Source organism: Cucumis melo, chromosome 4, assembly GCF_025177605.1.
Source record: "Cucumis melo cultivar AY chromosome 4, USDA_Cmelo_AY_1.0, whole genome shotgun sequence".
In the NCBI taxonomy this organism is placed as follows: domain Eukaryota; kingdom Viridiplantae; phylum Streptophyta; class Magnoliopsida; order Cucurbitales; family Cucurbitaceae; genus Cucumis; species Cucumis melo.
This window is the reverse complement of record NC_066860.1, coordinates 22,402,550-22,422,674: the sequence shown is the minus strand read 5'-3', so window position 1 is coordinate 22,422,674 and position 20,125 is coordinate 22,402,550. Positions and strand designations below refer to the sequence as shown.

General features: G+C 36.1%; 3 protein-coding genes across 3 annotated transcripts; 2 read left to right on the top strand and 1 right to left on the bottom strand.

Annotated features, from left to right (window-relative positions):
- The first annotated feature begins 7,193 nt into the window (after positions 1-7,193).
- On the top strand, positions 7,194-9,104 carry LOC127148968 (uncharacterized). Its single transcript, XM_051083405.1, has 5 exons — positions 7,194-7,786; positions 7,842-7,893; positions 8,097-8,219; positions 8,711-8,797; positions 8,883-9,104. Exons 1-5 carry the CDS (start codon positions 7,194-7,196, stop codon positions 9,102-9,104), a joined length of 1,077 nt encoding a protein of 358 aa, XP_050939362.1.
- Positions 9,105-10,064: 960 nt separating this feature from the next.
- LOC107992354 (uncharacterized) lies at positions 10,065-12,409 on the bottom strand. The gene is made up of 3 exons (XM_051083404.1): positions 11,473-12,409; positions 10,410-11,161; positions 10,065-10,241 (listed from the first exon to the last, which is right to left on the bottom strand). Exons 1-3 carry the CDS (start codon positions 12,407-12,409, stop codon positions 10,065-10,067), a joined length of 1,866 nt encoding a protein of 621 aa, XP_050939361.1.
- Positions 12,410-13,499: 1,090 nt separating this feature from the next.
- Positions 13,500-17,310, top strand: LOC103502752 (uncharacterized). The gene is made up of 7 exons (XM_008466819.3): positions 13,500-13,704; positions 13,805-14,224; positions 14,383-14,435; positions 14,926-14,963; positions 15,082-15,400; positions 15,795-16,108; positions 16,539-17,310. Exons 1-7 carry the CDS (start codon positions 13,692-13,694, stop codon positions 17,113-17,115), a joined length of 1,734 nt encoding a protein of 577 aa, XP_008465041.2. The 5' UTR covers positions 13,500-13,691; the 3' UTR covers positions 17,116-17,310.
- Positions 17,311-20,125: the final 2,815 nt, after the last annotated feature.

The following is a 20,125-nucleotide window of genomic DNA, read 5'->3' as shown; positions in this document are numbered from 1 at the left end:
AAAAATGTGACCGTTAAGATCGTGAAATTGGATTTTATAAATGATGGGCCTCCAACAGGTCAATGGGCTTTGGTTTACTTATATTTGAGCTTTTTTTTTTTTTTTTATTGAAATTCATCATATAAAATATTTTTAGTTTTTAAAATTAACTTTTTTTTAATATTATAATATAAAAAATTCCATTGGATAGCAAATATATTTTATATACCAGTATCTATGTCATATTGTAATTAAAGAAGTAAATCAACGTTAGTTTAGATTTGATTTATCATATTTTATTTTATTTATTCCAAAACTACCTCTAATTAAAAGTCAATAGATCATATTCGAGAGTATTTTTTCTTATTTAGTTGTTAAGTTTTTTTTTAATCTTTTTTAAATCCTGGTTTAAAGATTTCAAATTTATTATCAGGAGGTTAATTGAAGATATCTACTCTGTTTTATGGTTTGGGTTTGAGATTTTAGATTGTGACGAGAGAGAAGCATAGTTGCCACCATCACCGTCTCCGCACGAACTATATGATTGATCATTGTTCCCTCACTAATTCTTCATAAGCAGAGACATAAAAGTTTTAAATACATTTTTATTTGTTGAAAAAAAAATGTAAGAATCTAACGAAGAAATAATTTTTTATTCATTAAAGTTATTAATTATGATACACTAGATTTCTTATTATCTCTTGTCAATTTTGAAACCTCTTGAGCAATTTTCTTGAGATGAAACTATTCATAATGCACATTGGCCTTAACGCTTGTTGGAGATTCTCAGGATGAACTTGCTTCAAAACCTTGAACAGTGGAAATATTTGCCTCGACATGTAATAGACAGGCATAAAAGGGTTAGACCGCAAGGGGTTTGAAGGCTTAGTAGATCATACAGTAGAAAGTGAAGAAGTGGATAATGCTAAGACCGAAGATGTTGACACAGGCGGTACCCCTAATTGGTTGAGGATGCCAAAGGAGGATGGATAAGTAATGGGGCGAAACACATTGAACTTAAAAAGAAGGTTTGGTTCCATGTTCTTGCTAATATTGATGTTTAATTTCTATCATTATCCACACTAATGCATTATGAGCTTCCATAGGGCGACGAAGATGTTTCACACCGTTGGTACACCTCCTTGGTTGAGGTTTAATATTGAGTTAGAGAAGCCAATCGATGTATTGGAGAAGAAGGTTGATATTGGTTTAGAGGAGCTCATAACGTTATAGTAGGAAAAGTTCGGGAAAATACCTTTTGACGTTGACGAAAAATATGGACTGAGACAAAAATGATCTGAGAGAACAATGGACTGAGAGAAAACGAAGGTGAGTGATCAGTGCGGTTGTGTATTGCGAAGTGACGGAAAACGAAGAAGGCGAAACGTATATATCGGTTGTTTTTACCAAAGGTGGCAATATTGTAAATTCGCGTACTTTTTTTAAAATGCTGAATCACGGTTGTGTTTCGTTGTTTAAAAAGATCGTTTAAAACTAAAACGATCATTTAGTTTTTTTATAATCGATCGTTTAGTTAATTTCAAAAGATCGTTTATTTTTGTTTAACCGATCGTTTAGTTGTTTTCAAACGATCGTTTGGTTGTTTTTAATCGATCGTTTAGTTTTGTTCAACCGATCGTTTAATTGTTTTCAAACGATCGTTTGATTATTTTTACACGATGGTTTGGTTGTTTTTAACCGATCGTTTAGTTATTTTTAAACGATCATTTAGATATTTTTAAACGAACGTTTAGTTATTTTTAAACGATCCTAAAACCAGTTTCTTGTGTTCCTAAATGAATAAGCCAATTGTTATTTTCGTCTTCTTCATCCATCTGGATGCACATAAAGTAAGAATGTTGGGACACATCATTAAGAAAATACATCATTAACAAACATTCATTAATTAGTGTAATAATTAGTACATTGATAGAGAAATTTCTAATCTTGTATGCTCGACTTATCGGTATATGAAATTGGATTGGTACACGTTAATCTGTTGTGACCTATTTGTTTACACTGACCACACTTATGCAATTTCGGAGCTTCACCAACACTTGGAATCCTTTTTTTCTTCGATCGACCAACTCTTTTGACTACTTTCGGAGGTAAAACAGTCATATGTACATAGTCTTTGCTTGTCTTCCAATCTGACTGATTCCCAACTGGGTAGACGGCCTCCGCATATGCAACCAACAAACATTCATTAGTGTAATAATTAGCACATAAACTATAAACATTTATATTGCGATCCCATGCTGCAGCAATGGCATGTGAGCTTGGTAGTTGCTCAGCTTGAAACTCCTTGCAAGTGCATTCTTTAGTCTGAGGATTTACGACCTCCTCCTTATCTAAATCTTTGACATGAAATTGGTAACAGTCAATTGGGTTGACCTTCATTGTCAAAGCTCCTTCTTGTTTCTTTTGAATAACTAACTCTGCCCATTTGGTCAATGTAGACGTCACTTTAATGCCTTCTTCTCGACGCTCCCAAAACCAACGTTGTAGCAAAGCTCGAACATGTTCAAGGAATGAAGCAATAGGAAAATCTCTAGGTTCTTTCAGTATAGAATTCATGGACTCTGCTATATTTGTTGTCATCATGTTATATCGTCTTCCTGGGCAGTGAACACGAGACCACCGTGCTATTACAACATCATTTAAATATTTCCCTGAACCATTAGGAAAGGCAAGAAGATGTATCCACGCTTCTACAAACGTTGATTCACGATATGTTCTCGATGCATTGTAAAACAAAGTAGCAACCGTGTCATTCTTATATTTATCATGCAAATTTTTACTCAAATGTTGGACACAAAGGTCATGGAATGAAAAGGGAAAAACTGATGAAATATCCTTGGAGAAGCATGTTTTCCAGTTTTCCGATCTGTCACGAAGCCTAGATTAGGCACCTCCCCTATTGCACCTTTTAATTTTTCTAAGAACCACTGTATTGAGTCATCTGTTTCTCTATCAACTACTCGAAAGGCTAGAGGATAAATCTGATTGTTACCATCTAAGCAAACGGCCACTATCAACTGACCCCGGTATTTGTTCTTAAGAAATGTTCCGTTCATGACTATGACCGGTCTAATGCAATTTAAGAATCCTCTAACACATGAACCAACAACCATAAAAAGATATTTAAAGAAACGATCATCTTGGAGTTCCATGTGAAATATTGTACGTGGATTTGTAAATTTGAGTGCTTCACCATATCTACGCAAAAGATTATATGACTCTTCAGGAGACTCTTGCACTCGTTCATATGCATTTTCTCTGGCACGCCATGCTTTCTCATAACTCATATTTATGTCATAGTCTTGCCTCATGTCTTCTATGATATCACGTGGTTTGTATATGCGACCGACTTCCTTGAATTTGGACTTTATTAATTATCCAACAACCCAAGATTTTGCTTGCCTATGGTCACGGTTCAAAAACTCAAGAGAACATGAATGAACTTTCACATACTTTTTAATCTTGAATATATTTGAATCCTTCAGTCTAACTGCTCGCAATCTCCAACCACACTTGTTGTCGATGCATCTAACGAAAAGAACCTCTTTTGTAGAATTTTTTACTACAAACTGAAATTTTTTTTCATTGCCAACACACTTAACCTCATTGACAAATCTCTCTTGCAAAAAAAGATTTGTCCTACATCCAACTCTTCACTTGTACAGCTTTCTTCGGACCAGCCACTTCCTTTTGTCTTCAACTTCCGACTAGAGGAGTTGTAGTCGACTTTACCTTTTCCTTTCCAATCTTTTGTAGGAGCATCTCTTTGTTCTGGGATGTCAAACAATTCATTGTTCATCTCAACTGACTCCCATGTAAAAGTATCATCTTTTGAATGATATGACTCATATGATTCCCATATAGCCGAATTGGTACCTATCTTGTTATCACACAAGCAAACCTGAACTTCAGCAATATCAACTTCCTTCTCATCTAATGTATCCATTCCAATTGGAGGATGAGGGTTTAAATTTAGAACTTGGTTGCTCCTAGATACTGAATTGTAATCTTTGTTTAACACTCTCATGCTTCGATTGCTTGTAGGCTCAAATGATAGGTATAGGGGGACCTCCAATGGATTTTCACTAAGAATATAAAACTTCAAATCACGGTCATTGCTTAACTCAAATGGAGGAGCTTTCTTTTCCCCTTTTATCTCATATATACATCTTATCTTTATGTCGAACTTTGTAGGATCAACTTCTGCAAGGTCATATAATTCATACTGTAAATCTTTGTGCGTTATTTCTTTACTGACAACAATGCCTTTTAACACTCCTCCTTCATATTTTCTTCGTCCCTCATCCCATGCACCACCGTGATGCACTAAAATCTGAACATGTGCCATCCTTAAACTACCTTAAGTAGCTTTGTATCTTCAAAAATTGATTTGAACTTAAGAACCTACAAGATGCGTGCAAGATGTAAAGAAATAACAAAAATAACTGCGAGATGTGTGCAGGCCTAAGAGAGTTACTAAACATGCAAAGAATAGCTCTAAATGGATTAGGAGGTGTACCAATTTGATTTTGAAATAAATAGTGAAAGTTTGGAACGTGCGAGATACGTGCGAGATGTGTGCGAGATACGTGCGAGATAAAGCATGAGGGTCTAAGAGAGTTACTAAACATGCAAAGAATAGCTCTAAATGGATTAGGAGGTGTACCAATTTGATTTTGAAATAAATAGTGAAAGTTTGGAACGTTCGAGATACGTGCGAGATGTGTGCGAGATACGTGCGAGATAAAAAAAAACCTTCATTCCTTCTATTCCTATTGCTTACTCCTCCTCTATTTGATCCAACTAAATCCTCATCCTCTAGTTCAATTCATTTTTCACTACCCATTGAACTTTCTAAGAACCTAAAACCAAACTTTGACTAAACTAATTTACAGCAAATAAGTTCATTCCAAAAACCAAACAATTACGGATGAAAATAGCAACAAATACCCCAACCAAACATTTACAGCAAATAAATTGAAAATGGGTTAGACATGAAACTCACCCAAATAAGAGAAAATGCTCGAAGTTGATTGAATGGTTTGAAGAGGAGCGACGAAATGCACTGGACAACGACCGACGAAGGGCAAGCGACGATGGCCGGAGTAGCTTCAGGTGTTCTACGCGAAAGAAAAGAGAAGGAAAAGGGAACTATACGCGAAAGAGAAGGAAAATCGATTGTGGAGAGAAGGGAAAGCAAACGTGAAAGAGGAAAAGGAAAAGAAGGGCATTTTTGTCCATTCACACCTAAATTGTCCTAAAACACTTTCTTTTGAAAACTTGTCCCAAAAGTCATTTAAATCTCATTTTTAACCTATTTTTGGCAATTTCCCAAACTTTTCTTTGTTTGTCACCCACAAAACAACCAATACCCCTTTAGTTTGCTACGAGAGAGTTTTTTAAGAGAGTTAAGAAATATCGATTTGGCAATGTTGGATACCTACTGTGGTTAAATAGGAATGTATTACTGTATTAGTCGAGGTCCACCAAATATTATACAAATAAGTGGTAGAGAACACGTATTGTGGTTTGAAATGTTACTCCTTACACAAAAGATAGTATGTTTTGAATGTGTTGGTTTCAGTCCCAAGTATATCGAAAAGTGAAGAAATATCATATGACATAAAACTTAGGGCTGAGTGGGTATATAGCATTTGGCCCAAAATATATTAAGGATATAGCAAAAATTAAAAAAATTTGCAAATATGGCAATTTTTAACAAAAAAGACGAAATTACCCCTACAGATACACTAAGCCACTGAAGACGATTTCAAGCAGATTCTTCACGTTTTCCTCATCTTTCTATTTTCTTCCAATTTCTTCGTACTCCCATTTAGTTTTCCGGTGCCGGTACTACTTTCCTTCCGCCGCGCTGCCCGTACTAATTTCTTCTATTTTGTTTTCCTTCCGCCACGCTACCGGTACTACTTTCTTCTATTTTGTTTTCCTTCCGCCGCGCTACGTTTTATATTGTTGAAGAAGATTTTCTTCTTTTTCTATTTGTTTGAAATCGATTCCTTCATTCCTTCCGCAGCGCTACGTTCTACGCTCTGTTTTTCAGTTTGTGTCTATTAATGATGTGTTTTTATCACTGATTTAGGGTTTAACTTGTTTATGTTGAAATGTTTAACATGCAGATCTGTTTTAGGTTTGTGTGTTAGTGTATAGGGTTAGGGTCTATCGGTGATATATTTGTATCACTGATAGTCTTGAGGGATATTTAGTTTGTTTGCATTGTGATGTTAGTAGATAATTTAGTTTAATGTATATTTTTATGTGATGTTGTTTATGTTCTATCAGTGATCTGTTTCTATCAACTTGAAGGATGTTTTACTTGTTTGTGTTGGATTGTTATTAGATATTTTAGTTTAATGTGCACTTCTTATATGTTGTTGCCTAGGGTCTATCGTTGATATGTTTTGAATCTCTGATAGTCTTAGAAGATGTTTAGCCTGTTTGACTTAGGAAATTAGTAAAAGCTCTAGTCTAATTTAGATTTTGTGTGTTATGTTGCTTAGGGTCTATCAGTGATATGTTTCTATTACCGATTAACGAATTTGGAGGATGTTTAACTGGTTTATGTTGGAATGTATAACATGCTGATCTGTTTTAGGTTTGTGTGTTAATGTATAGGCTTAGGGTCTATCAGTGATTATTTAGTTTAATGTATATTTTTATGTGATGTTGTTTATGTTCTATCAGTGATATGTTTCTATCAGCTTGAAGGATGTTTTACTTTGTTTGTGTAGGATTGTTCTTATATGTTTGTATCATTGATATGTTTGTATCACTAATATATTTGGGGGATGTTTAGTTCATTGGGTTTATGTGTTTGTTGTAATTTTAATAGATGGATAAGAAAAAAGATATTATGGAAAGCGAACCAAATGAAAAATGTGCAAAAAGAGTCTCAACACATGAAGCTTCATCAAGCAAAAAGAAGATAAAAAAAGAGAAGGTATTCCATTATATATATATTGTTTTGTTTCTAAGTTAGTATGTTGCATATTTGTAACAAATTATTTTGCTCTAAACAAGGAAAACAATTAATTATTCCCAAAGAAATGTGGAAGTCAACCTTGAGAATCACTGTGTACTGTAATCTACAAACTTCTGACTATATTATCGAAAGTTTATCACCTAGTTGTCTAGACTTGTTTAAAGGACCATTTGGGCACTTGTGAAATTTAAAAATGACAAAAATACCTTTACAACTATTAGCACACTTGATTAGAAGACAATGTGTCTCAACGGACAACAATGTTCTTCTTTTCAACATCGAAGGTAACATTGTGGAGTTTGGACTGCGAGATTTTTGTTTGATTACAGGATTAAAATGTGGTGAATATCCTATAGAAGATGTTTTAGATGCAACGGAAGAAAATGAGTCTATGGTTAAACAATTGTTTTTTAGAAATAACACTTCCATTAGTAGACAAGAATTGAAGACTGCTTTTAACTATCACTGTAAATCCTGCACCGATGAAGAAGAGCTAGTAAAATTAGCCAACCTTTACTTCTTGTACAATGTTTTAATTCCTAGACAAAATCACAATATGTTGGATTTAAAACATGTAAAAATGTTGGATGATAAAGAGAAGTTTAGGAATTATCCTTGGGGAAGGTTGTGCTTTAGTCTTACAAAGCAATTCATTCAAAATGTGGTGAAATCCAAAAGAAAGTCTAAGAACTTAGAAACAGAATCTAAAGCGTATGCCTTTCTACAAGGCTTCCCTATGGTTCTAGCTTACTGGGCATACGAAATACTTCCTCAACTTGCTAGCGGGTATGTGACAAGAATAGGGAAAGGGTGTCCAAGAATATTTAAATTGGAAATCCAGTGAACAACTCGATTGGCAAGATCTTGAAGATAACATATTTCTGGAAAAAATTGTAAGTTTCATTTGTTTTTGTTTTTAGTATTTTCTAAATTTGTTGTTACTAAGTGATAGATCCATATTAGTGATAGATCCATATCAGTGATAGATCCTTATTAGTGATAGATCCATATCAGTGATAGATTCTTATCAGTTATAGATCCATATCAGTGATAGTTTCTTTTTTGTTTAACACTGATTATATATTTTGTTTTTTAGCTATCTGTGGTCCCCATTGTTGCATCAGAAGAAGAAATGAAATCTGAGTACTTCAAATATTTTTTGGAATTAGAAAATGATAGATTGGATGAAGAAGCATGTGCTATGAAGGAAAGCAATATGGCAGAAAGAATATCTTCTTTACATGAAGATATTAAAGATTTAAAAAAATAGCACAAAGAAGATTTAGACTGCTTGAAGAAGGAACAAGAGGAGATTGTTCGTTTGTTACTTTCACTGATTGAAGTGGTACATCAAAGACTTTCGCACAAATGTGAAAGTGAAAAACAATCTCAAAAGCCCTTGGAAAAGAATCCTCCTCCATCAATAAGTTTAGAAATGATTGATGCTGATGTTGATAAATAGATAGGTAAAATTATTAAAGCTTCTAGTTCTTTTGCTTTTATTTTTTTCCAAGACTATTATGCTTGTGTGTGAAAAGTCTATCAATGGTAGAATTGTATCAATGATAGACTGTTCTTTCTATGATTTAAGTCTATTAGTGATAGACTATTCTGAATTCTCAATTGTGATTCAAAAGTCTATCAATGATAGGATATTGACAATTTCTATAGTTCTTTTCATTGCAATACTAATATTAATATCTGGAAAAGATTGAAGATAACGAGGAAACCGAGGAAGATGATAATCATCGTGAAAATAAGTCAAAAATGGTGCATGACACATCAAACAAAGTGAAGGTATTATAATAATCACATTTTGTTGTTTTATGATAGACTTAATGTATATATGTAGATAAACTCTAATTCAATATTATATTTTCAGGTTGTTCAAGAAAAGACAAAAGTGAAAATTATGGAAATAGCGACGAATATTGAAAAAACTAGGCCGAAGAGACAACCTAAACCATCAAAGAAAGTGTTGGAGAATGTGAAAGAACAAAAGAATGCAAGAGGCAAGAAGAATGATTCTCCAAAACCAACAAGACATTCTCCTAGAATAAAGGATCTAGCACCTAGTTTTGATTTGCAAATCTCTCAATTATAAGTAGATGGATATTGTAGTGCAGTAGTTTTGTTGATATTTGTGATAGAGTTCACATTGTTTTAATGTACAAATCTCTTAATATTTAGTAGATAGATATTGTAGTGCATTAGTTGTTTTGTGGATGTTTGTGACAGAGTTCACATTGGACCTTCATATGCTGTTAGTTGATTTTACCATATTAATGAAGAAAAAGTTTTTTGTCTGTCTTTGTTTGCATTGAGATTAGTATTTATTGAACCATTCCTTTCATCAATTATCCCTTCTAGTTCCTTCAGTTATACATTGGTTTCTATCATTGGTGATGACTACACAATAAAGTCTATCATTGATAGAAACTATCTGTGATAGACTTTATAGTGGATTACTTCATATTACTACTTTACAATATAGTCTTGAGAAAAAGGTAGATTATCATTGAAAGGTTTGAACTATTCCTTTCATCAATTATCCCTTCTAGTTCCTTCAATTGTATATTGGTTTCTATCACTGGTAGAAACTATTGGTGATAACTACACAATAAAATCTATTATTGATAGAAACTATCTGTGATAGACTTTACAATAAAGTCACTTTTACTTTTATAGTCTTGAGAAAAAGGTAGATTATTATTGAACGGTTTGAGTCAAACGAATAGAAAGTATTACTACACACACAAAATAAATGCTCTATATGCTAAAGCTAAAAGTTTATTATAAAAAACATAATATCACGTCACTGTAAAAATGGTGAAAATTTGCAATTTCTACGATTGTGACCAACACGATGACAATGGCTGCATCTTGAGTGACTTTTCTTCTCGCCAATTGATAGTATTCTTTGTTTTCGCGGTCGTCCTGCTCGACGCTTGAAAGTTAGAGGTAGTATGTTATTCTCAATCCCAATAGACTTCCAATTAGCATGGTTCCCAACCGGACGAACTGATCCAGTATAAGTTGAAATCAAAGTACTTGACAAAAAATACTAGGAAACAAAAGAGTAAGTATTCATATTACGCCCACGAAGAACATCAAGAGCGTGGGCACATGGAATTTCATCAAGATCCCAAACGCGACAGGTACATGATTTGCAATCTGACCGTACAATAAATTGTTTTCTTCCATCAATCACTTGAAATTCAACATCATTAATAGCATTAACCTGAAGAAAAAAAAACTTAGTCAACATATATGGTTTATCACTGATAGAATCTATCGCTGATATAGACAATCACTAATAAGAATCTATCAGCGATAGAGTCTATCATTGATAGGTTTTGTTACATTACCCTTTAATTAAATAAATAAACATTGAAACACAAAAACTTACTGTGAAACTTCTTGAGTTTTGATGTTGAATTCGTAATTCTCCCTCAGCCCAACTAGTTAAAACAGTTCTCATACAACATGCAATTTTTCTTCGATCATAAAACCAATTTTGAAGTATTTGTCTGATAGAATCGAGTAATGCTGCAACAGGCAAATCTCTAGATTCTTTTAGAACTGCATTTAAGCTTTCTGAAATGTTTGTAGTCATCATTTGATATCTTTTCCTTGTACAGTATGCTCGAGCCCACTTTTCAAAACTAACCTTACTAAGATAGTCTCGTGTACTAGGATACATAGACTCCATCCATCTCATATTAGTCTCAAAATCAACAACTGTATATGCTTTTCCACATCTAAAGAAGAGCTTATCAATTATAGGGTCCTTATATATCAACTTCAAACTTTTTAGAAGGTGTTGCAAACAAACGCAATATTCAACATTTGGAAAAATATTATGAACACTTTTTGGGATACTTAAATGTCGATCAGATATTACAACTAAATCTTCCCGATCCCCTAAACTATTCTTTATATTCTCAAAAAACCATCTCCAGGATGCATCATTTTCAGAATCTACAATACTAAAGGCCAATGGGAAAATTTGATTACTACCATCAATTGTTGAGGCTGTCAAAAGAGTTCCACCATATTTAGATTTCAAAAATATACCGTCAACTGATATGTTGGGCCTACAATATTTCCATCCTTCAATGCATGCTCCAATAGCCATAAAACAGTACTTAAAATGTCCCTCTGTATCAGTTTCATAAGCAGTGAATGAACCTGAAATAAAATATATATATATATATATATATATATATATATATATATATATATATATATATATACATATACATAAAAAACAAATAACATGTTCTTTTACTATAGGTCTGTCACTGATATGGTTTATCACTGATAGACCCTATAGTAAACCACCATAACACCAGTCGTCTGATGATATGCTCATTTACTATAAGGTCTATCACTGATAGAACTTGTCAGTGATAGACCATATCATTAAAAGCTTGATTGATGATATATAAATTGTAAGAATAAAAACATACCTGGGTTAATTTCTTTTAGTTTCATAAAAAAATTTGGAATCAAGGCATAAGATTCTTTTGCTTCACCATTCAAAGAATTCATAACAAGTTCCTTTGCCCTCAACGCTTTATAGTAGCTAACATTTACACCAAGTTTAGTACGCATGTGAATCATAATATCATTTGGAGTCGAACGGTCAAAAGAACTAAAGTCTTTTACAATACAATCACTAATCAATGATGAAAATGCTTGTTTATGAGTAGTTTGAATAACATTTATGGAGCAATTGTGATTAGCAATATACTTCCTTAGTCGCCATAATTCCCCACCCTTGTAACGAGATGCACGAACATACCATGAACAATTATCTTGGGAGCACTTAAACTCAATAGATTTAGAATTTGATTTCACAGTCTTGAACTCAAAGTTGTTCTTTATAGCAATGTAGTAAAATGACTTTGATAGTAGTTTCTTGCTAGCAAACATATCCTTTTCTTTCAAATCGAATGTAAAAGACAAGCTACTAACATGAATATCCGTAAGAATTTGAAAATCATCATTAATGGAAGAAGAAGGCAGCAAAGAACACAAATTATCCATCCCACTGTCAACAACACTAGACCATTCTAAATCCATATTAGACACATGAGCAATAGCATGGGCAACTAATGGATGTCTTGTAATTTGCCCTTTAACTAAACTTAGAAACCAAGTAACATTTTTATCTTCTTGAATTTGAACCACAGTTTGAATATCAGTGATACCATAATCCAATAAGATTGACAGTTGTATTGAAGAAGGAGATGCATCAAATCGAACTCCTCTTAATATCAAACTCACAAAATTTTCAAAACACATAATCTCATCAACCAATACACCTGTAGTCTTGTAATTCAAGTAACTATTAGTATCATCCCATTGTCCACTATGAAACACTACTATTGGAAGCTTAATCATAATTCCAAATTACTGCATAATTAAAAAAAATAGTGTATTAGTGCTAGAAGACAAAGTGTCTATCAGTGATAGACTTGTATCATAGTGTATTAGTGATAAGACTTCTATCAGTGATACACTAGGATACAAGTCTATCACTATCATTAATAGAAAATGATGGACATGTAATTCTGCAAGAAGATGAAGTCATATCAGAATAATAATAAAAGGAACATGTAATTCTTTTAACCTAAAAACATGAAATCGACAAAAAAATATTCTACAAAGATTCAAACAAATTATTAAAATTAGAGGAAACAACTTAAAATCAAAGATTACAAACAAAAAAACTAAAATAAGAGGAAACAACTAAAAAGAAAGAATCTAGAGATTTAACGAAACTAAAATCAAAGATTACATACCAGATGATTTAACGAAAGTAAGAGAAAATAGACAATAAGATGACGACTGGTTGGAGGCGGAAGAAGTTGTGGTTGGAGGCGGAAGAAGTTGTGGTTGGAGGCGGAAGAAGGCGTCGTTGGAGGCAGAAGAAGGCGTCGTTGGAGGCGGAAGAAGGCGTCGTTGGAGGCGGAAGAAGGCGTCGTTGGAGGCGGAAGAAGGCGTCGTTGGAGGTGAAAGAAGGCGTCGTTGGAGGCAGAAGAAGACGTCGTTGGAGGCGGAAGAAGGCGTTCTTAACGTGGAGAATGGTAAAGATGAAAAGGGAGAAAATAGTGGAGAATATACTGGAGAAGGGAGAAAATCGCACAGAGGAATGGAGGAGGAGAAATTCGCACCAATATCGTTTTTAAAATAAAGGCAATATTGGAATATATTTTTAAAAAATAAAAAATTTGCTATATTTACAGATTGTTTAATAAAGTGACATATACTTCATATTTTATACCAAAATGGTTATACATAATAAAATCTCTAAAACTTACTTGTGTAATTGGGCCATTCCTTCGGTCGGCCTCAGATTGGTTTCTAGTGGATGGGCTTCAATTGAGATAATGGGCAATTGGAAACCTGTGTGGGCTTTAGATCCATATTAATGGGCTGGTGGCCGGTGATGCTGTTATCCAACCCCCCCATCAAATCCGACAAAGTCGGGTAGTTCCTTCCTTGTGTGGCTCTGGCTATCGGTCTCACTCTGCCTTCTTCTCTGCTCCTCTAATCCCTTTCCTTTCAACAACGTTCCCCATCTTCCAACAAACTCACACTAACCTTCCCCACTCCACTCTAATGCTACTTCCTCACCTGGTTTCCTGAATTCCGGTTGTTGATTTCGCCTGAATGAGCTCCCATGCCTTTGTTAGGTATGCTTCTCTTCTTCCTTTCTTTATTACTTCTTTACACATTGAGGCCTTCATTTCATACTGACGGACACTTTATATATTCCTTTCCTCGCATTTGTAGCTGAGATTTCTACTGCCCATTCATGGTTTCATGTTAATAAGTCATTGGGTTCGCTTACTTTTGGGAATGATAAGGAATTATCTTCTTCTTGGAAGTCCCTCGTTATTCCAAAACGGGTGAACTGGAGTGTCCAGCCTGAGAGTTCCAGGCGTGGGTTCTTGATTAGAGCAGTTGCTACTCTTGAATCCAAGCCTGTGCTTCATGATGGGAACGGGGACATTTCTATGGGGGAACCGACGGAATTTAAGAATTCTCAGTTGGGTGTTGCTCCCCACACCCCGAGTACTTCAGAACTTCAGCTTGCGTCTTCCAGTGGAGATTTGAAAGAATTGGATGAGAAAGAACGGTTGAGGCGAGAGAGGATTTCCAAAGCAAATAAAGGAAACACGCCCTGGAACAAAGGGAGAAAACATAGTGCTGGTAAAACACTGACCATCATTTTTTTTGAAAAGCTATTTTTAAGGACAAGTCGGAAGATTTGAATCCGGGACCTCTTGTCCTGGGAACATATAAATGCCTCCATCCTCTATGCACTTTGAGGATTTATGGTTTACTTTTAATGAGTAAGTCATTTGCAGAAACCCTTAGAAGAATCAAGGAGCGAACAAGGCTTGCAATGCAGGATCCTAAGGTGAAGTCATGTAAGAATGGTTTTATGTATTCTTGTGGATATAAGAATTGTTATACATATTCTTGTTGAATGACCATGATGTCTTGTAGGAGGTTTGTTCCTTTACTTGAAAGGGGAATAGCTAGACATTGAGCTGGGCTGCCTGTGCTACTTACATTATTTAATTCTTTTTCCGTTTTTGGCAACAATCATATCACAGATTAGCAGATAATCTCCACTATCCCGTTAAATCTTAAGTATGTCAGTTGATGCCTCGTTTCTGTATAGTAAAAAAACTACTATCTATTTTTACTGTATTAAGAGTTTGTATGATTAATCTATCTTGTATAATGTTGCCTTCTACTTTTATGGTGGCCATGACTCTGAACCATGAACAGTTTACATGGCTGTAAACTGAACATTTATGATTTATCTTGGAATATTTAATTTCTCACCACTTGTAGTTGTAACTACCATGTTCCTGTCGTAATTTATACTATTCTCTGTGCAGGTAAAAATGAAGTTGGTTAAGCTTGGCCATGCTCAGAGGTAGATGTCATCTCATTCTGTTTGTTTGGATGGTTTATATCTGTGATTCTGCAGTAATACTACCTAAACGGGTGATCTCTGAGCCATTGATTTTTGCCTTTTCTTTGTGATGCCTCAGTGAAGAGACAAGGCTGAAAATTGGGGCTGGTGTGCGAATGGGCTGGCAAAGACGTCGTGAGAAGAAGGTAGTACAGGAAACTTGCCATTACGAGTGGCAAAATTTAATTGCTGAAGCTTCAAGACAAGGCTATAAGGGTGAGAAAGAACTGCAGTGGGACTCCTACCAAATTCTTAATGAAGAACTTAAAAAGGAATGGCTGGAGAGCGTTGAGCAACGAAAAAAAATGCCAAGGACGGTCGGAAGCAGGAGAGCACCAAAGTCAGCCGAGCAGAGGAAGAAGATATCGGAGTCCATCTCTGCAAAATGGGCTGATCCTGTACGTTTTGTTGTACATCTTCCACTTGTTGCATTAAGTCAAACCTTTTTTTTTTCTCTCATTTAAATGCTCTCTATATGGTTCAGTTAAGAAAATATTTAAATTTAATCATAGGCTGGATCATCATTTGCCAATATGCCACTTACAAAGCAATGCCTAAAACTAATCTTCAAACTACCATACAAGATTCATTTTTTACCATCGTGTATTTCCCTTGGCCATCACAACAATTTATTTATTGAAATGGGGCGTGACCCCAACAGCAACCTAAGCATAATCTTATATTTTTTGGTTCATGCTGTTAGCTTTGGTTTTATGCAGTTTAACGTGATCCTATCATACGCTCTTAGCAGCTGCTACCTCTTTGACATTCTTCATTTTTATTATATATCAGGACTATCGTGATCGAGTTTGCTCTGCCCTGGCTAAATATCATGGCACGCCTATTGGAGTCAGCAGACGGCCTAGGAGAAAGCGCAGTGAAAGCACTGATACCACAAGAACCAGCCAGAAGAAAGAAAAAAGTGATGTTAACTCTTCTTTAGCAGGTGGGCGTAGAATTGAAAATCAACGTTTGAAACTCAGGAAAAGCAGAGCACCACGATTTAAAGACCCTCTAGCAAGCTCGAAGCTGGAAATGATAAAGAGAATCAGGGCACAGAGAGCAATGGCAGAAACTCAAAAAATGGAAGCCATTGAGCGTGCTAGGTCTGTTCCTTATTTTCTTTTCTTTTTTACTTGCAGTTTCTTAAATAAACTAGTGGATGACTTGCCTATCTCACAGACGTATCTTTAGTATCTATAAAGAAATCCTTTATTGCATTTTAAGGTTCATGACAGCTCCGCTTCTGAGAGAAAGAACCTCGTTCATGACAGCTCTACTACATTGTTTGAAGTTGTAAAACTTGTCAGGACCTTTATTCCAGAACAATGCCTTGGGAAATGAACCACTGACTGCATCTGTAGCCTTTGACTACCATAGTTATTTTAAGGGAACTTCGGTTCCCTTTTTTGTGACCGACTTAAACAATATTCAGTACTCACCTGTATAACCTTTCCGATTCCTTCTTTTAATTGAGAATGCAAGACACCTTGATTTACATTGAACGGTTAACGACATTCCTGTTTGTCTTTGCAGACTCCTGATTGCTGAAGCTGAGAAGGCTGCTGAGGCCCTTGAGGTTGCCGCTACTAGTAGCCCCATTGCTCGAGCTTCTCTATTAGAAACAAGGAAGCTTATAGCTGAAGCAATACAATCAATTGAATCCATAAATATCGTACAAACAGCATCCCCACAGACTGAAGAACCGAAGGCAGCAGCCTCCTACTCCTCCTTCGAAGTGGTCACCCCAAACATCGAGGAAGAGTCACTCAGCAGGAAAGAAGACCAAAACAGAGCAGTTCAAGCAATAGCAAACGGGACCCAGTTGTTTCCAGCAAACATAGATGAGGATTTTGATTGTAGTAAGTTCAGTCTGCAGGATCTACTTGGTCGAGAGAAGGAAGTTTCAGCAAGCAACAATGGATATGGCTTATCTCATTCAAGTTTTTCAAGTCTCGCAAACCAGCCTAATGGGAATAAGCCATCTGACCTTAAACCTTCCTTGAACGGGACCAAACTTCATCACTTGGAAGAGAAAGCGGATTCCCAAGTGATTACTGTCACAAAGAAATGGGTTCGCGGGAGGCTTGTTGAAGTAGCCGAAGAACGTTAAGCCTCGATGTTCAATGAAGCAACACCCAGCGATTAGCATTTGATTGCCACATCTGTGTAATACAAACTAGGTGATTCATCATAGTCATGATAGTAGTATTGACATTAGAGCAGCATCCTCTGGTTCGATTTCTTTATGTAAACAATCTCAACAGTGTTGGCTATGATAATTCATTTGCTCCCCTTCACATCTCAACCTCTATTGCCCCATCTACAGAAGTGCAAAATGGTGCAATTGAGGGGAGTCAGTTTTGTGGATAAGGTTTATATTATTATGATAATTAATTTAAAACCTTATTTGATTTAGCTTTGAAAGGAGGGTATTAGGATTTCAATTGCGATAATTAGTTTCATACTTTTTATTAAATATTTTAAAATAAAAGTGTTGCTAATGAATGTTTAGTACTATAGGAGTCATACTGTCGAAATGCTCTATCCTCTATCCTCCCCTTCCCCATTAAACTTTCCATACGCTCCTTTGCCATGTCCACCGCCGGACATCCACCCCCAACTTCCTACTCTAAGAACCAAAGGCATAAGCATCTGTTGTAGATCAAGTGATAGGAACTGAATTTCAATATGAAATTCCAGTAATCTTTATTAGTAATTCTCTGCAATATGAGTGAATTGAGGAGATCTCAATTCAATTACAAATCACAATCTCTCTTGCTTCCTCCGCTCAAGAAAGTCAAGACTAAACTTCTTTCTACAAGACTGACTTTCCATCTCCCGCCTAGCCCCTTTTTAAACTCTCTCCTTCTAACTACTCAACTACCTCTAACAGCTTCCCTTCTAACTACTCAACTATCTCTAACAATTTTTAGTAACAACTTACTTGCTAGTGTTTATTTAATTACAAGGGTGCCCCTGCTTTCTCATTCTTTCTTTTATTCTTTCTGCTGTACTGGAATAATATTGGAGGTCTAACATTACTCCTCCCTTCCAAACTCACCTTGTCCTCAAGGTGGAAGTCCGGATATTTATCAGCAACATCAATATATGGTTCCCAAGTTGTTTCATGAATTGACAGCCCATCCCAACGTATCATCACCTCCCATTCCCCCACCTTGTTTCGACGGTAATCGAGGGCTTCCACCGGGTGTGTTTTCCAAACAAAATTCTCATCCAACTGCTGTATCGTTGGTTGTATGTCAGTATGCTCTCCTACCAGTTTCTTTAGTTGAGAGACATGGAAAACAGGATGAATTAGTGCGCTCTTGGGTAATTCCAGCTTATACGCCACTGGTCCGATTCTCTCCAGGATTTTGTAAGGACCAAAATATTTGGCTGACAGTTTCTCATTCCTCTTTCGTCTCAATGATAGCTGACGGTATGGTCGTATTTTCAAAAAAACAAGGTCTCCCACCTTATATTCAATATCCCGGCGTCGTTTGTCTGCGTATTTCTTCATTTGTTCTTGGGCTAATCGCAGGTTTTCCCTTAAGGACAGTATCATTTCATCCCTTTCTTTCAGTTGTTCGTCTAAAGTAACGTTAGGCGTGACTTGCGTACCATAAGACAATAATGGGGGAGGTTTCCGCCCATAAACCACCTGGAAGGGTGTCATTCCTAGAGCCTTTTGGAAGGTAGTGTTATACCAGTATTCAGCCCATGTTATCCACTTAACCCACTCTTTGGGTTTGTCATTGCAGAAACATCTCAAATATACTTCAACCCCTCTATTTACTACTTCGGTTTGTCCATCTGATTGCGGGTGATAAGCTGAACTTCTATTTAATTTTGTTCCTGCCAAACGGAACATTTCTTTCCAAAAATTGCTAAGGAACACCCGATCCCTATCTGATACGATGGAGGCTGGAAATCCATGTAGCCGAACTACCTCCTTAACGAATAGCTCTGCGACTGTCTTTGCTGAGTAAGGATGTTTTAATGGTATGAAGTGGCCATACTTACTCAGCCGGTCTACTACCACAAAAATGACTTCGAACCCGGCTGCTTTAGGTAGTCCTTCCACGAAATCCATTGATATATCATTCCAGATTAGTGTAGGAATGTTTAATGGCAGTAATAGGCCTGCTGGTGATAGGCATAGAGTCTTGTTTTGTTGGCAGATCAAACATTCAGCGCAGTATTTTTTTACAACAGCCTTCATGCCTTGCCAATATAATTCTCCTGAAATACGTTTATAAGTGCGGAGAAAACCTGAATGCCCTCCTACTGCCGAGTCATGATAGCTATGTAGTATCTGTGGTATTAATTTGGACGTTTGTGATATTACCAGCCGGTCTTTGTATTTCAACATTCCATTATGTATTTTGAACTTGCTATCTTGTAGAGCCATGTTGCCATTCATTTCAGCTATAATTTTCATCAGCTTTGTATCTTTTTCCACCTCTTCTTTAATGATCTGCAAATCAAGGGAGACTGGGACTGTTATGGTACACATCTGCACAGTGGGGGTTATTCTTGACAACGCATCAGCCGCTTTATTCTCGACTCCCGGTTTATATTCTACGTCGAAGGTGTATCCCAACAATTTAGCTAACCATCTTTGATATTGTGGTTGTACCACTCGCTGCTCTAACAGGAATTTCAGTGATTTTTGATCCGTTCGCACGATGAATCGATTGCCCAGTAGGTACGGGCGCCAACGCTGCACAGCTAGTACTACAGCCATTAATTCCCTCTCATACACTGGTCTGCCCCTGTCTCTGATGGCCAATGTGTGGCTGTAAAACGCAATGGGGCGCTTATTTTGTATTAAGACAGCTCCTACTCCATACCCTGAGGCGTCAGTTTCAATCTCAAATGGTTTATCAAACATAGGTAAGGCTAATACCGGTAGAGCTATCATTGCTTTTTTGAGCTTTTCAAATGCTTGTTCTGCCTCCGTATTCCAATTAAACCCTCCTTTCTTGAGTAACTGGGTAAGTGGAGCTGCCAAGGTACCATAGTGGTGTACAAATTTTCTGTAGTACCCCGTCAATCCAAGGAAGCCTCGTGTTTCACGTACGCTTGTCGGTTTCGGCCAATCAGTTATGGCTTTGATT

Bases quoted from the DNA above. Each gene is read 5' to 3' on its own strand.
- LOC127148968 (XM_051083405.1), top strand. From the start codon at position 7,194: ATGACAAAAATACCTTTACAACTATTAGCACACTTGATTAGAAGACAA. The intron at 7,787-7,841 runs GTATGTGACAAG...TTGGAAATCCAG, and splicing joins CTTCCTCAACTTGCTAGCGG to TGAACAACTCGATTGGCAAG. The intron at 8,798-8,882 runs GTATTATAATAA...TTATATTTTCAG, and splicing joins ACACATCAAACAAAGTGAAG to GTTGTTCAAGAAAAGACAAA.
- LOC107992354 (XM_051083404.1), bottom strand. From the start codon at position 12,409: ATGATTAAGCTTCCAATAGTAGTGTTTCATAGTGGACAATGGGATGAT. The intron at 11,162-11,472 runs GTATGTTTTTAT...AAACTGATACAG, and splicing joins ACTAAAAGAAATTAACCCAG to AGGGACATTTTAAGTACTGT. The intron at 10,242-10,409 runs GTAAGTTTTTGT...TTTTTTCTTCAG, and splicing joins AAAACTCAAGAAGTTTCACA to GTTAATGCTATTAATGATGT.
- LOC103502752 (XM_008466819.3), top strand. The intron at 14,436-14,925 runs GTGAAGTCATGT...TTCTCTGTGCAG, and splicing joins TTGCAATGCAGGATCCTAAG to GTAAAAATGAAGTTGGTTAA. The intron at 14,964-15,081 runs GTAGATGTCATC...GTGATGCCTCAG, and splicing joins AAGCTTGGCCATGCTCAGAG to TGAAGAGACAAGGCTGAAAA.